The sequence below is a fragment of the Apis florea genome, unplaced genomic scaffold (genome assembly GCF_048593485.1).
Source record: "Apis florea isolate Af1SG1 unplaced genomic scaffold, ASM4859348v1 contig_3493_pilon, whole genome shotgun sequence".
Classification (NCBI taxonomy): domain Eukaryota; kingdom Metazoa; phylum Arthropoda; class Insecta; order Hymenoptera; family Apidae; genus Apis; species Apis florea.
Window position 1 is genome coordinate 3,287,773 of NW_028256772.1, and position 12,580 is coordinate 3,300,352.

At 33.8% G+C, this 12,580-nt stretch overlaps 1 protein-coding gene across 1 annotated transcript in view; it reads right to left on the reverse strand.

Moving 5' to 3' along the window:
* Nucleotides 1–3,414: 3,414 nt before the first annotated feature.
* Nucleotides 3,415–12,580, reverse strand: part of LOC100868990 (frequenin-2) — a 40,260-nt gene continuing 31,094 nt past the window's right edge. The window contains exons 6-8 of the mRNA XM_086912769.1: nt 11,102–11,180; nt 10,068–10,156; nt 3,415–3,837 (exon numbers count right to left, since the gene is read on the reverse strand). Of these exons, the coding sequence (XP_086768895.1) occupies nt 3,670–3,837; nt 10,068–10,156; nt 11,102–11,180 (336 nt within the window). The 3' untranslated portion in view covers nt 3,415–3,669. The remainder of the gene's footprint in view (nt 3,838–10,067; nt 10,157–11,101; nt 11,181–12,580) is intronic.

Sequence of the window (12,580 nt, forward strand, 5' to 3'; positions counted from 1 at the left end):
CATATATTACATATTTATACCAGAAGGATACGACGTATTAATAAAGAAAATTGGAGAATATCACGAAAGGAAAATATAAAAAGTACGTGTAATATGTTAATGTCAAGTGCTTTCACGTTTGGTGATAGAAATTTCTCGGGGAGTAAGCTTCGAGAAGGGAGCGCGCAAGATTAATCGTTGTTTCAGAATTGTTTGCTACATAAAGAACGGTCGTTATACCGCTGAATTAACCCTTCGAGGACTATTTGAGCAAGAGAGTGTGTTTTATCGTCGACTCGGTGCGAATAAGAGCAAAATATAAATATGTCGGCTATAAATTAATTATTTGTGAAAATAATTAGACGAAATGGGTGAAATAATTCATCGTTCAATTGAGAAATAAACATGGTGCGAGTGGTTTGTTCGTGTAGAGACGAAAAAAATATCAAAGAATGCGAACGAAGAGGAAATATATCTACAAGTTTATCAATATCTGAAGGCAGATAGCGTGAAATTGCACTATAACGAACTTTAATAAGCGACACGTATTAACGAGCCGCTTAAACTTCGTTTCACTTTGCTATAAATTTAGCGGTGCGCGCCAGTTTTCGAAATCGTGGAATTTCTCGGCTCGGATCGGCAAAAATCGGCTCCGGTCGGCAAAGATCGGCCGAGCTTTCGAAAGTAACCGAATACGTACGAAGATTACCGAAGGAATTGTTCACCACTTTTTATTAATCGTATCTTCGTTTAATAATACCAAAAAATATAATATTTTTCTTTTTAATACAATCGTTACGAACATTTCTCTTATAGTCAATTTCGAGTTAATATCTCGTTTCACCCGTCTATCAGAGAATTTTAACGATCTGAAATTTCGCAATGGAAAGGATTCAAAGAGATTCAAACGAAGATCCATTCAAATCGGAACACGAGCTTTTTGGAGATGCCCCTTTTCACGATTGCAATTTCTCGTTTTGCCACCATTGAAACGAGGAATAATATTGTAGGCAATGTAAAGATGTAAACGAGGAAGAGAGAAGTTTCTATTTCCCAATCATCGATATCACTCTCCTCTTCGCGTTTCAATTTTGCTTGACTATGCATCGAATTTTTATCAATGGATATCCTTCGAACGGCTCATTTACCGTGTTCAATCAAACTGCCAATTTTTAATGCGTCCATGTTAAATGAACTTTCACACTACTTTTCCATCTTTCTTTTTTTTTTTTTCTTTTTCGGATAAAAAATAAAAGTCGACCGCACGTATCTGTAAATAGGTAAAAGAGAAATGGAAAAAACGAGAAGAGAAGGTGCAACGAAAGGTAGAAAAACGTTGTGCAGATAGAAGGAAAATGGTTGAGAAGATGAATTCAGATGAACCCTGTAAAATCGAAATAAATTTTTCTCCGGTCGATCCGCTGTTTCGCTGTTTTTCCTTTTTTTCACGATATCAGACCGCAGCCGGTATCCTCTGAATCTTTCATAGACTATCTTTGTCTGAGACCTCGAATACGTTTAAATCGTAACTCGTTCGACTGATTTTTTCACGAGATACGAACCCTTCTCTAGGAGATACCGTAAATACGTAACGTCTTCGCGAAAAATTTCTCCCTTTGCACCTCTTTGAGCGCCACACGTGCGAGGAATACTCGATTGCATTTGATAGTAGTTTGGATTCCTGGTGGAAAATATTAAACGGGTGAGGGTAAGCGAGCGAATCCGCTTCCCCTTTCTTTTCAATGTATCGTTTCGACGTCCATTTTCGATTCTGGAAACTTTTGTAGCGCGAAAGGATAACAAATAGGGAAACGTGATTCTTAGATTCTCGAATTTGAACGAATTTGTGAGAAAATCCAGAACGATTATTTATTTTTCTCCAAAGAATAGTCCAATTTTTGAAATTTGACGAAAAATCTGATTTTTCTCAATCAATTTCGATGTTTCAATTGAACTATCCTTTGTAATAAGATTTATTCTTTTTTCTTTTTTTTTTTTTTTTACCAACGATCAGAGAATGCAAAAGATCAAAGAGACGTGGATAAAAACGTGTTTTTTTTTTTTCGAAGGAGGTATCTCAATGCGAATTCGCAAGAGAAAAGGATAACCCTTGACTGCACTTTTTCTTTTCCTTTTTTCCTTTTGTCACTTCAGTCATTCTTTTCTTCTTTTTTCTGGATTCATCGTATTACGCGTATTCGTATTCGACCACGTTTCGCGGAAAAAGAAAAAAGAAAGTCAAAATGGGAATGATGAAACGTTTGCCCTTTTTACTTTCCTCTTATTTTAATCACTTTCCACACTGACCTTTTTTTCACCAATGCTTTCTTTTTCTTCTACTCTGCATTCATTTCTCGCGGGAATAATATCGGGTCAATAGTTCAATTTTCCAGAAACTTTTCGTATTAAAATAATAAATATTTCTTTGTGCTTGGAGCGAAAAGAAGAGAGAAAAGTTGCGTTGAAAAAGGAAGGAAGGTTCAAGAAGTGATTTAAAAAAATTCTGATTTTTAATAAAGGTTCGAATTATGCAATTTTTTCTTTTTTTTTTTTTTTATCAACAAGGTATCTCTTTGAGAAAATTAAATTAAAAAAGTTAAATGAAAACTTTTGAAATTTCATCGTCCTTTTCGAATACGAGATTCTTGTCTTGAGAATTTTTCAACAAGGATTAGATTAGAATACTAAATTTCGAATGTAACTTTTTAATTAAAAGTATCTCGTTTATTATTGATTCCGTTAATAAATAATTGCATCGCGTATTGCTCATGAAATTTCATCGAAGAGAAATCTTCTTAATTTTCTTTTCGAAATTTCGAAATTACAGTCTCCTGAAGTGAAAACAGTTTTCTTCCTCGCCATACGAGTTAATTTTTATTTCAAATCGATCTTCTTATCATCTTATCGCCTTCGAAAACTATCTTAACTTCCGGATCGAGAGCAAGCACTTCCCTTGAACCAGTTGAAATCAATTTCAATCGCCCGTTACTTCGATCTATCTCACGTTGAAAAACAATCGAGAAACAATCGATCTCCATCTTTCGAATTTATTTCATCTTCCTAACCACCTCCCCAATTGTCGTTCGTACAAAGAAAATCGTATTGTAACGTCGTAAACCGTGTTTCGAATACAAAGAATCTATAAAATCGACGATCAAGCCACTACTCTGAGATTCTCTACTGTCCCTATCTTCTTGCTACGATCGCAACAATTTTCTTCAAAACGATTCGTGCAAAAAGGGAAAGAAACAACGCCCTCCGCGCGCGCGAGGAGGAGAAAGAAACATAGAGAGATAGAGAAAAATGGATAGCGATAGGAAGAGAGAGAAGAAGTTATAACAAGAGGATCTATCTCGTCTCGTATCTATTTCATAATTTTTCCTCTCCTCCTCCTCCTCCTCCTCCTTTTTCTTCTCCTTCCTCTTCTTCTTCTTCTTCCTTCTTCTTTTATTTATTTATTTATTCTTTTTTTAATTACAACTGTACCTACGTATGCGTGTACGCCGGGCTGCGAAAACGGATTCGACACCCAACATCTCTTCTCTTTCTTTCTTTCTTTCTTTCTCTCTCTCTCTCTCTCTCTCTCTTTCTCTGTTATCCGTTTCGACGACCGGATCGAGGCGACGGGGCGATCGTTCGGCTTGAAACGAACGACGACGACGATTTGTCCGGCCTCGAGAAGGGCTGCCGTTACTCGCCGCCTAGCGACAGCGCCTGCACGATCCTCGGGTCGGCCTTGCTACCCTCCCGAAACTCCTCCAGGGTCAGCTTGTCGTCGTGGTTTTTGTCCATTTGATCGAAGATCTTGTCCACCCTTTTCTGCGGCGTGTTCTCGTCTTCCGCCTGCGGCTGTTGACCCTGGAATAGAACAACGACACAACCGATCAGGAATAATCTATTATTCACTCGCGATTTGGAAAAGTGGCTTACGGGTATTTCTGGGCAGATTAGAGAAATAGGATAGGTGTTCGAACGTTAAGCAGATTCGTGGCACGAGTGAGAAGAGAGAGTGGGTCCAAAATTGGGAACAAGTATCCTAAGTAATTGTAGTTATTATATATACTGTTATAAGTTAGTATTAAGTAATGCAATATGGTATAATTTTTATCATTCATAATTAATTTAACAATTGGATGATTTTGTAGGTATATTCGTTATCTCGAAATCGAATGGATGTACGAGTTGAAAACTGTAAAGAGCACGTTCGAAATGTGAATTGTGTGTCCCTTAATTGTCGAGCCCGGTACAGCCGAGTTTATAGGTCGCCGTCCGAAAACGGGAGAAAAATTGTGACGAGGGTCCTTTAATTCGAGTTTCTCGTGTCGGCGAGACTTTAGATAAAACTCGAGCTAGGGTGAGAAGTTAACGGAGCTTTAGATCGGATTTTTCTTCCACTCCCGTATCGTTCATCGCTTCCGACTTTTGACCGAGTTTATACCCACCTGCGAAAGTCTTTAACACTCTATGAAAAGATAAAATTATAGAGATTTCACTGCGAACCGCCTCGGATATTTTTCACTTGCGTCTTATTGTGACTCTTTGATGTGACACCGTCGAGACCAGTTAGAAATTGGACTAGGAATGTACTAGGAATTTCGAATTTAAATGTTTTTGCCCCATGAAAAAGTATTTTAATGATCACGGAGGCCAGGATATTTTTCACTTGCGTGTTATTGTCTTTGACGTGACACCGTCGAGACTAGTTGGAAATTGGACTAGGAATTTCGAATTTAAATGTTTCTGCTCTAAAGAAAAAGTATTTTAATCATGAACGCTAGGATATTTTTCACTTGCGTGTTATTATCTTTGATGAGACGAGACTAGTTAGAAAAATGGACTAGTAATATACTAGGAATTTAAACGTTTTTGCTCTGTGAAAAAGTATTTTAATCACGGAGGCCAGGATATCTTTCACTTGCGTATCATTATCTTTGATGAGACAGTGTCGAATCGAGACTAGTTAGAAATTGGAATATACCAGGAATTTTAAATTTAAATGTCTCGAAAGCAAATTAACGGTTGCGAGTAAAATTGCGACACAAGGTTAATAATAATTCTTTTTCCCGTTGAATATCCCGTGGAATAGGGTTAGTCGTGATGTAATTAAGTGCCTTGGTATTATGTATTCCGCGGAGGAAACTTATCTCGAATCTTGCGTTGGAATAAAATTGGATTAAAAAGAAGAAGTAGGGGAAAAAAAAAGAAAAGAAAAAAAGAAATAAAACCGACGAGTTTTCATATATCGCTTGCAGCCTGTGGCATTTAACGCGATTTACGGGAAAATACAATGTATCGTGTTTAACATCGTGTTTATTTCCATCGTATCGTTGCACGTTGGCCAAGAGAAATATCATTGAATTAAAGTGTTTTCTTTGTCTCGTTGTCCCAGTTGTCCACAATGGTTTTCTTGCACGGGCTGTGCGTCGAGAGATCAGCTCAAAGCAAATGGAAATTATCTTTGCCATAACTTTTCGACTTTTTACTTTCCTCTTTTTCATGATTTTATATCTTCTTTACTTTTATTCGTAAATTTTTGGCACGTTTCTGTTCCTCGATTCTCTACTTATTCTTCTTCTTCTTTTCTCTTTTTTTGTTTTTCTATTTTTGATTTTTCTCAGCTTACAAGTTTATAATTTATCTTCATCATAATTTGTAAATGTTTTCATCATCAACTCTTTTTTTTTTTTTTTTCAAAAAATACAATTTCCATGCTCCAATTTACATGCTCTTTTATCTATAAAGTTAAAGTTTTTTTTTTAGATATTCTTGTTTTTTCTTATTATTTTTTTAACTCATAAATCACTTTCATTCATCAATTTTCCATTACTCATTTATTTTCCCGTTACCTTCTTCTTTATTCTATTTTTCCTTTGTGCCCAAATTTATCGATTCATTTTTATCATTTTAATTATACAATTTTCAATTTACTTTACTTCTTTTATTTTTTTTTTTTTCCAACAAACGAATGATCGAAATCATCGTGAAACATTGGATCGTTTGTTCGATGAAACGAGTGAAGTACAAACGTTCGTTGAACTTTTCCTTTTTTTTTTTTTTTTTTTTTTTGATTAAAAAATTAGCGGAACCGTTCATAAAATTATCCAAAATAAAATTCGAAACACGTTCCACCAAAGACCCGTTGTTTAATCAACAATGGAGAGGATGCTTTTATACCCGTGGCGCAGCTGTCACTTCGGACTGATACGCGATTAATCAGATATTTATAGCATCGAAATTTGGTAAAAACGTTTAACGACGTTCTTGTGACACCCATTGGAACAGTTGGACAGCTGCTTCACTGTTATTCCAAACTAGTTTAGGCGGTAATTCTGAACGAAACGAAAGGGATACATATTTTATTGCGAAATATTCAAAATTATCAATTATCGAGAAAATTGATGTATCGACAGAGAATGACGATAAAAAGAAACAACAATTAATAACACTGATTATGCAAAACGATAGTCTTTGACTCGAGAAAGTCTTACGAGGAAATTTAGCTAAATCAAACTTTTTAAAATAAAAAATTGTAAGTACATATCGAGACTTTTTTCACTGAATATCATTAAAAATTGGCAAGAAACTCGAACATTTCGCGATATTACTTTGAAAATCAAGGAGACACCGGAAGCGAGCATTTTTTTCTCTAAACACGCCCTTAAAAAAAACCACATGCAATTTATAAAAGATAGGATCGAAATGAAAAAGGGAATAAGGAGCGATGGCAAGCTCGATAAGAATGGTCGTGTCGTGCATTTGTGTTACTTGATAATGATTATGAATTTAATTATTTGGTTCACTTGGATTTCATGATATAGTTGGGCCTGTTTTTATTACACGGTGGATAAAAAAATTTATCAGTAAGGCAATGAAACTTGTTGTGTTGAATCAGATTTGGACGAAATTTATTTCGTATGTAAAATTGAAAAATATTTGAAGCTACGAAAATTAATTCCTAAGAAACAATATATTTCAATCGATGTTGTTACGTTCTTTATTTGGTCGAATAATAAATTAAAAAAAAAAAAAAGAATCTTTTTTCTTAAAATAAAAATTTAATCTTGAAAAGTTTGATTTAGCAGTCGACTACCTCGTTTGGAATTTTAATTTTCGATTCAAGAGACACAAGAGAAAAAATTTATTTTAATCTCTCGAAAGAAGAAAAAGTTATGCTAAAATAATTTGAATGTGTATAGAACGATTATAAAACTTACAACCAACAAACTTGTATTGCGTTACATAATTTAATATAATTAATTCTTTTAATAACGAAACGAAGTAAAAGTCATACCGATTTTATTCTTTTTACCGTCCAAAAGGATTTCAAGACACACAAATTTTACACTTATCAAAAAATTATTCCATTCACACGAAATGACACGAAAGCAAATTTTAACAATTAATACTTTCGATTAATTTAACATTCGAAGCGTCTCTTATTACCCAAAGAGTAGAACAAATGTTCAATTCGAAAACAAAGTTATCAATTAAATTTCAACTCTGCACGCCAAATATAATTTTATCGCGTCTTATTCCAACGATAGGCAAGCAATCGAGAACAATCCTCGTTTTCAATTCATGTACGCTTCGCTTTTTCCGCAACACAACAGCCGAGTAACAATCAGACTCAGCGTTAATCTCTCCATTTTCACGGCCGATTTCACGATCGATCCGCGAAATCAAGATCCCCATCCCACGGCCCATTGGTGGCCGCGATTGTATCCCGAAGGATGATCATCCTCCACGTGCTCGATAATCGAGGACCTCTCCTCCTTGATCGATCTCGTCTAATCCGTGGCGCGGCTGGAATTTTCCCCCTTTGCTGGCGCCAATGCGAAACGATATTGATAAAGCCGACGTCCTCGGCGTCGGCGTCGACTTTGACGTCGGCGTCGGCGTTCCACGGGGAAATTCGGGCATCGATCGGCCAAGATTTTCCACGAGTCTCAAGACCGATCGTACGATTAACCGCAATCGAGGGGGGAGAGGCGGGGAAAAACAATCCTTCAACCCCCCTGAAAGGGGGGATTCTTGATTATCGGTTGTCCAATAAGTTTGTGCGATTCCTTCCTTTTCTTCTTTTGAATAATTAATATTATTCGATCGGAGCTCGAAGATTGATATTATTTTGCAAGGAAATTTAGCAATCTTCTTTTCCAATTCTTGGAGAGGGTCCGGTTGATTCGATAAGTTGGTGGCCATTCTTTGTTTTTTCTTGAATAATTAATATTATTTGATTGGAAGAAGGAGGATCTATTTCTGTTATCAAGTATTATCTTGTAAGGAAATTTACCAATCTTCTTTTTCACCCCTTGGAGGTTGATATCGGTTGTTCGATAAGTTCGTGCGATTCTTTTCTTTCTTTTTTTTTTTTTTTCGAATAATTAATATTATTTGATTGGAGAGAGGAACTCGAAGGGTGTGAAGATCCATTTTTATTGTTAGGTTGTGCTACCTTATGAGGAAATTTAGTAATTCTTTCTTCCACTTTTTGGAGGGGATTGATATTGTTTCTCGAATAAGTTCGTGCGGTTGTTTCTTCACAGTAGATTAGGAATATTTGTTTTTTTTTTCTTTCGAATAATTAATACGTATTAATTTGATTGGAAAGAAGGATTTGTGAAGATTCATTTTTATTATTGGACTGTTGTGCAAATGAAGTGAGGGATTAAAGTTTTCGTGTGTTATCTTATAAGGGGATTCAACTAATCGAAAGATTTGTTTCAAAGATTGCATAAAAATGTTTCGTAATAAATTAACGTGAAATAACGGTTCGACTTTTAACGAATTGCGTTGAACAAAAATTGATGGAATATATTTCGCGTGAAGAAATTTTCTTTTTTTAAATGAAATTATATTTCGAGGTAAAATTTAAAATTGAATACTTTATCATTCTTATCATTGTACAGGAAAAAAAATGTTCAAAATTTTATTTATTATGCTCTACATACACGCGAATTTTATTAATAAATCCTTATATGTGATATTATCTATAGGACAATCTAAATATTCAATTTTCAAATTAAAGATCAATCGTCATTTTATTAAATTATTTTTGCAAAAAGTACACGAATTGTTTTCATCATCGATGAACAATCCAGTATTCCAAATATATCAATTGTTATTTGCTTTTGTGATCGTTAACTCATCGATCCGAAATGGACGCGAAATTGACGAATGTAGCGTAACGCGTCGTCAGATATAATTATCGGTGGTGTATGTTCAAATAAACAAGGAACTGGAACGTAATTACGAAATCCAATTAACTTTGATCGTGATTCCGTTATATAGGATCGAATTCGTCACTGTTATCCAGTATAATAAGCAGCTAACTGTTTAAGTGGTGTATTAAACTGTGTCTCGACTATGTAACGACCGAATAATTTTAACCAGACGAAAAATGTGCAATGGAAATGTTTTACATATTTTTTTTTTTCTTTTTTTTAGGTTAATCTCTTAAAGAATTATCGTTTCTCTAATTTCACGTAGATTTATTAATTAAAATTTCGTTAATACGATTTCGTCAAAGTTCATTACAAAAAATGTTAATAATAAGAGAGCCATATTGATTCTACCAATTAACGTGTTCCATTTGATATTTCGAGAGATTTGAAATTTTTTTCTCGTTTTGTTTTCCTTGGAATAATAAATAAATTGGAAAAAAATTTTCTGATTTTATGAAATTGTGAAAAACGAAGGAAATAACGGAGAGAACATTTTAATTTAAGAGGACAGTATGAGCGTACAAGTATTTACGCTAATTAATTAAGTTCAAAATTTATTTATATAAATAGCTTATTGTATTTATTTCGTATAAAATTTTAATTTTTTATGTGTGACAAATAGTTTCCTTAGGTGTTTCCATAAAGGTAATATTTTTATCAAAGAAAAAAAAAATTAAAAATGAAATTAAATTAATTAAACCGAAACATAAAACACGACGAAAGAGCAATTAATTGACAAAGAGGGATGTGCATAAATACTTTTTGCAACTGTTGCTTCCTTTTTCTCGATACGTTGCAGGAGTGGAAAGATAAAGGGGAGGGAAGTTTCTAATTTTCTCGACACTTTAGAAGCAATGTACCTACCACCATCTCGTACATCGCGTCGACGATATTGTACATTTCCTCCCTTGTGATGAAACCATCGTTATCCACGTCATAGAGTCGAAACGCCCCTGAAAATGGAAAAAAAGAAAAAAAAAAAAGAAGAGTCTTCATTATTACCGTTATTACTATTTCCTTAATATGGACACAATATTTTACAATATGATTCGAAGTAAAAATGTTAGCTTGTTCTCTTTGTCGTTTTTTCATTTTTTATCGATGTACAAATTTTCAAAAAAAAAAAAAACGTAGTAAGTTTCTTTTCTAAGTTTAATAATAATGGAAAATTATTAAAATAATTTCTTAGCTTCAAGAGTGATAACGTGACTTCGAAGATGAATTGAAAGCCAGTTGAAATATTTTTACGAATAGGTTTAGAAACATTTTAAAAAATGGAGAATAGTGAAAGTTGAACAGGAAAGGAAAATGGAATTTCGACGTGCACAGAAGTACACCTGTTTATAAATACTTTAGAAATATATGCACCTATGCACATTCACTATATTTGCCAAATACCGTACACGTGTACCGTACACTTCTAAATTTTTTATTACTATTGTACACAGATATACCTTTACACGCGCGTGAAACACACGTATGGTATAATAATAAGTTATAATAAAATTTTATGAGTAACAAGATCATAGTAAACCGGTGAAAATACCGAAATACTAAAAAATTTTCTCGAAACTCGTATAATATCGTTCGACGAAACGCGTTTAAAAAAGGACCATCCGTCATTTTGTTTCGCAAAACGCATGTGTATCACATCACTCAGGAACATTCGTTAATTTTTCCATTATTATTATTATTACTCCGTTAATTCTTGAAATTTCATAATTTATTTTCTAAACACGAAACTCATTCAAAAACTGTCACCACAGTCAGCCGTTTCGTTCCGTTTGAACGTGTCGTACACAACGGAATTCACTTGGAAATCTTGGAAACATTTGTCTCGCTTAATTTCAAGCTTTCTATTTATATATATCGTCAAGTTGTCAGAAGGTTTTACTCACAGTGAAGTTTCTCGTCCAAGTTTCCGCGCGACGTCACCGAGAGCGCCCTTATGAACTCTTCGAATTCTATCGTGCCGTCCTGAGAACAAAAAAGAAAGGGGGGGGAGGGGAAAAAAAAAGAAAAAAAAAAAAAAGAAGGATATTCGTTCGTGGAGATTGCGTTTCCCGTTTCAGAAAACCAGAAATTTAGTTCAAATTTCGCGATGAATTTATCACGAGGAGGAACAAAATTATCCGGATAATCGATGAATCGCTTTTCAGATCACACGGATCGTTTAACCTTTTATGAAGACTTTTTAAAGTTCGTTAACCTCTCCACGCCCTTTGATTATTTTTGCTTATATTTTTTTTTTTGTCATAAACTCTTTTCAAAATCTAATTTTTTTTTTTTTTTTTGAAAGGGGTAAGAAAAAAATTTTTCTCCAATCGATATTACGATAGAGAGAATGTACAGTCAGTCACAGGGAAGAAAGTCAAGGAAAATTCATTTCTTTGAAAAATTTGCAATTTATTTTCTTTTTCCCGTACAAATGACTTGGGAATATTTTTTTATGGTAAGTTATTTTATAATTTAAATTCAAAAAAAAAAAAAACGAAAATAATACTAATACTCTAAGGGTTGATTTCGAAATGATATTCCATTAATAAGAAAATTATTCCATATATAAATATTCATAAAATGTACGAAAACTTTTGTAACTGATTGTACATCTATTTTATTCCTATTCCATAAATATATTTATCTTTTAATTATTTCTGGTCGAATTACTGGTTACAAAATTACTTACGAAAATTATTTGAAACGTAAAGGGAAATTCATACGTATTTTAATAAAAAAAAAAAAGAAAAAATTCGATTTAGAAATGATTTTTTTTTAAAAATTCATCTCATGTTTTATTGTATCTTATTTATATCAAATAATGTATACCGCCTATTTTTATGGTCAGTCAGTGATTTATTGCAAAAAAATTTAACATTTTAATCTTCCGAACGAAAACTCAGCGGAAAAAAAGTTTGAGCGTCGAGGGATTAAGTGGTACAGAAGCGAAATTAAGAAGACAAAGGGGAAAACGTTGCATCGCAGATTCTAAACTATACGTGGAAGATTTTTTAAACACAACTAGTGTTTGGGTGAATGGTATGGAAATAAAAATGGTAAATAAAAAATAGTAGAATCGTCTCGTTCTAAAATTGAATGAAAAGGGTTGGGACGTGGAGAGGGGGATATCTTCGTATCGTATCTTCGTAGATATTCTTTCGAAATGGTTTTCGCTTAAAGCGACATTTATTCTCGCTTAGAAAATGGAAATGTAGGAACCATAGGGAATTTTATATTTTGCATAAATTTTCGTGATTCGACTGCTACGCTTGTAAATGTACAATCTCGGTAATTTTTATTTTTTTTTTTTGTTTTTAATTTTTGTCGCAAGGATGATAAGTTTTAAAGAAACATCGACTAAGTAAAATCGTGATAAATCC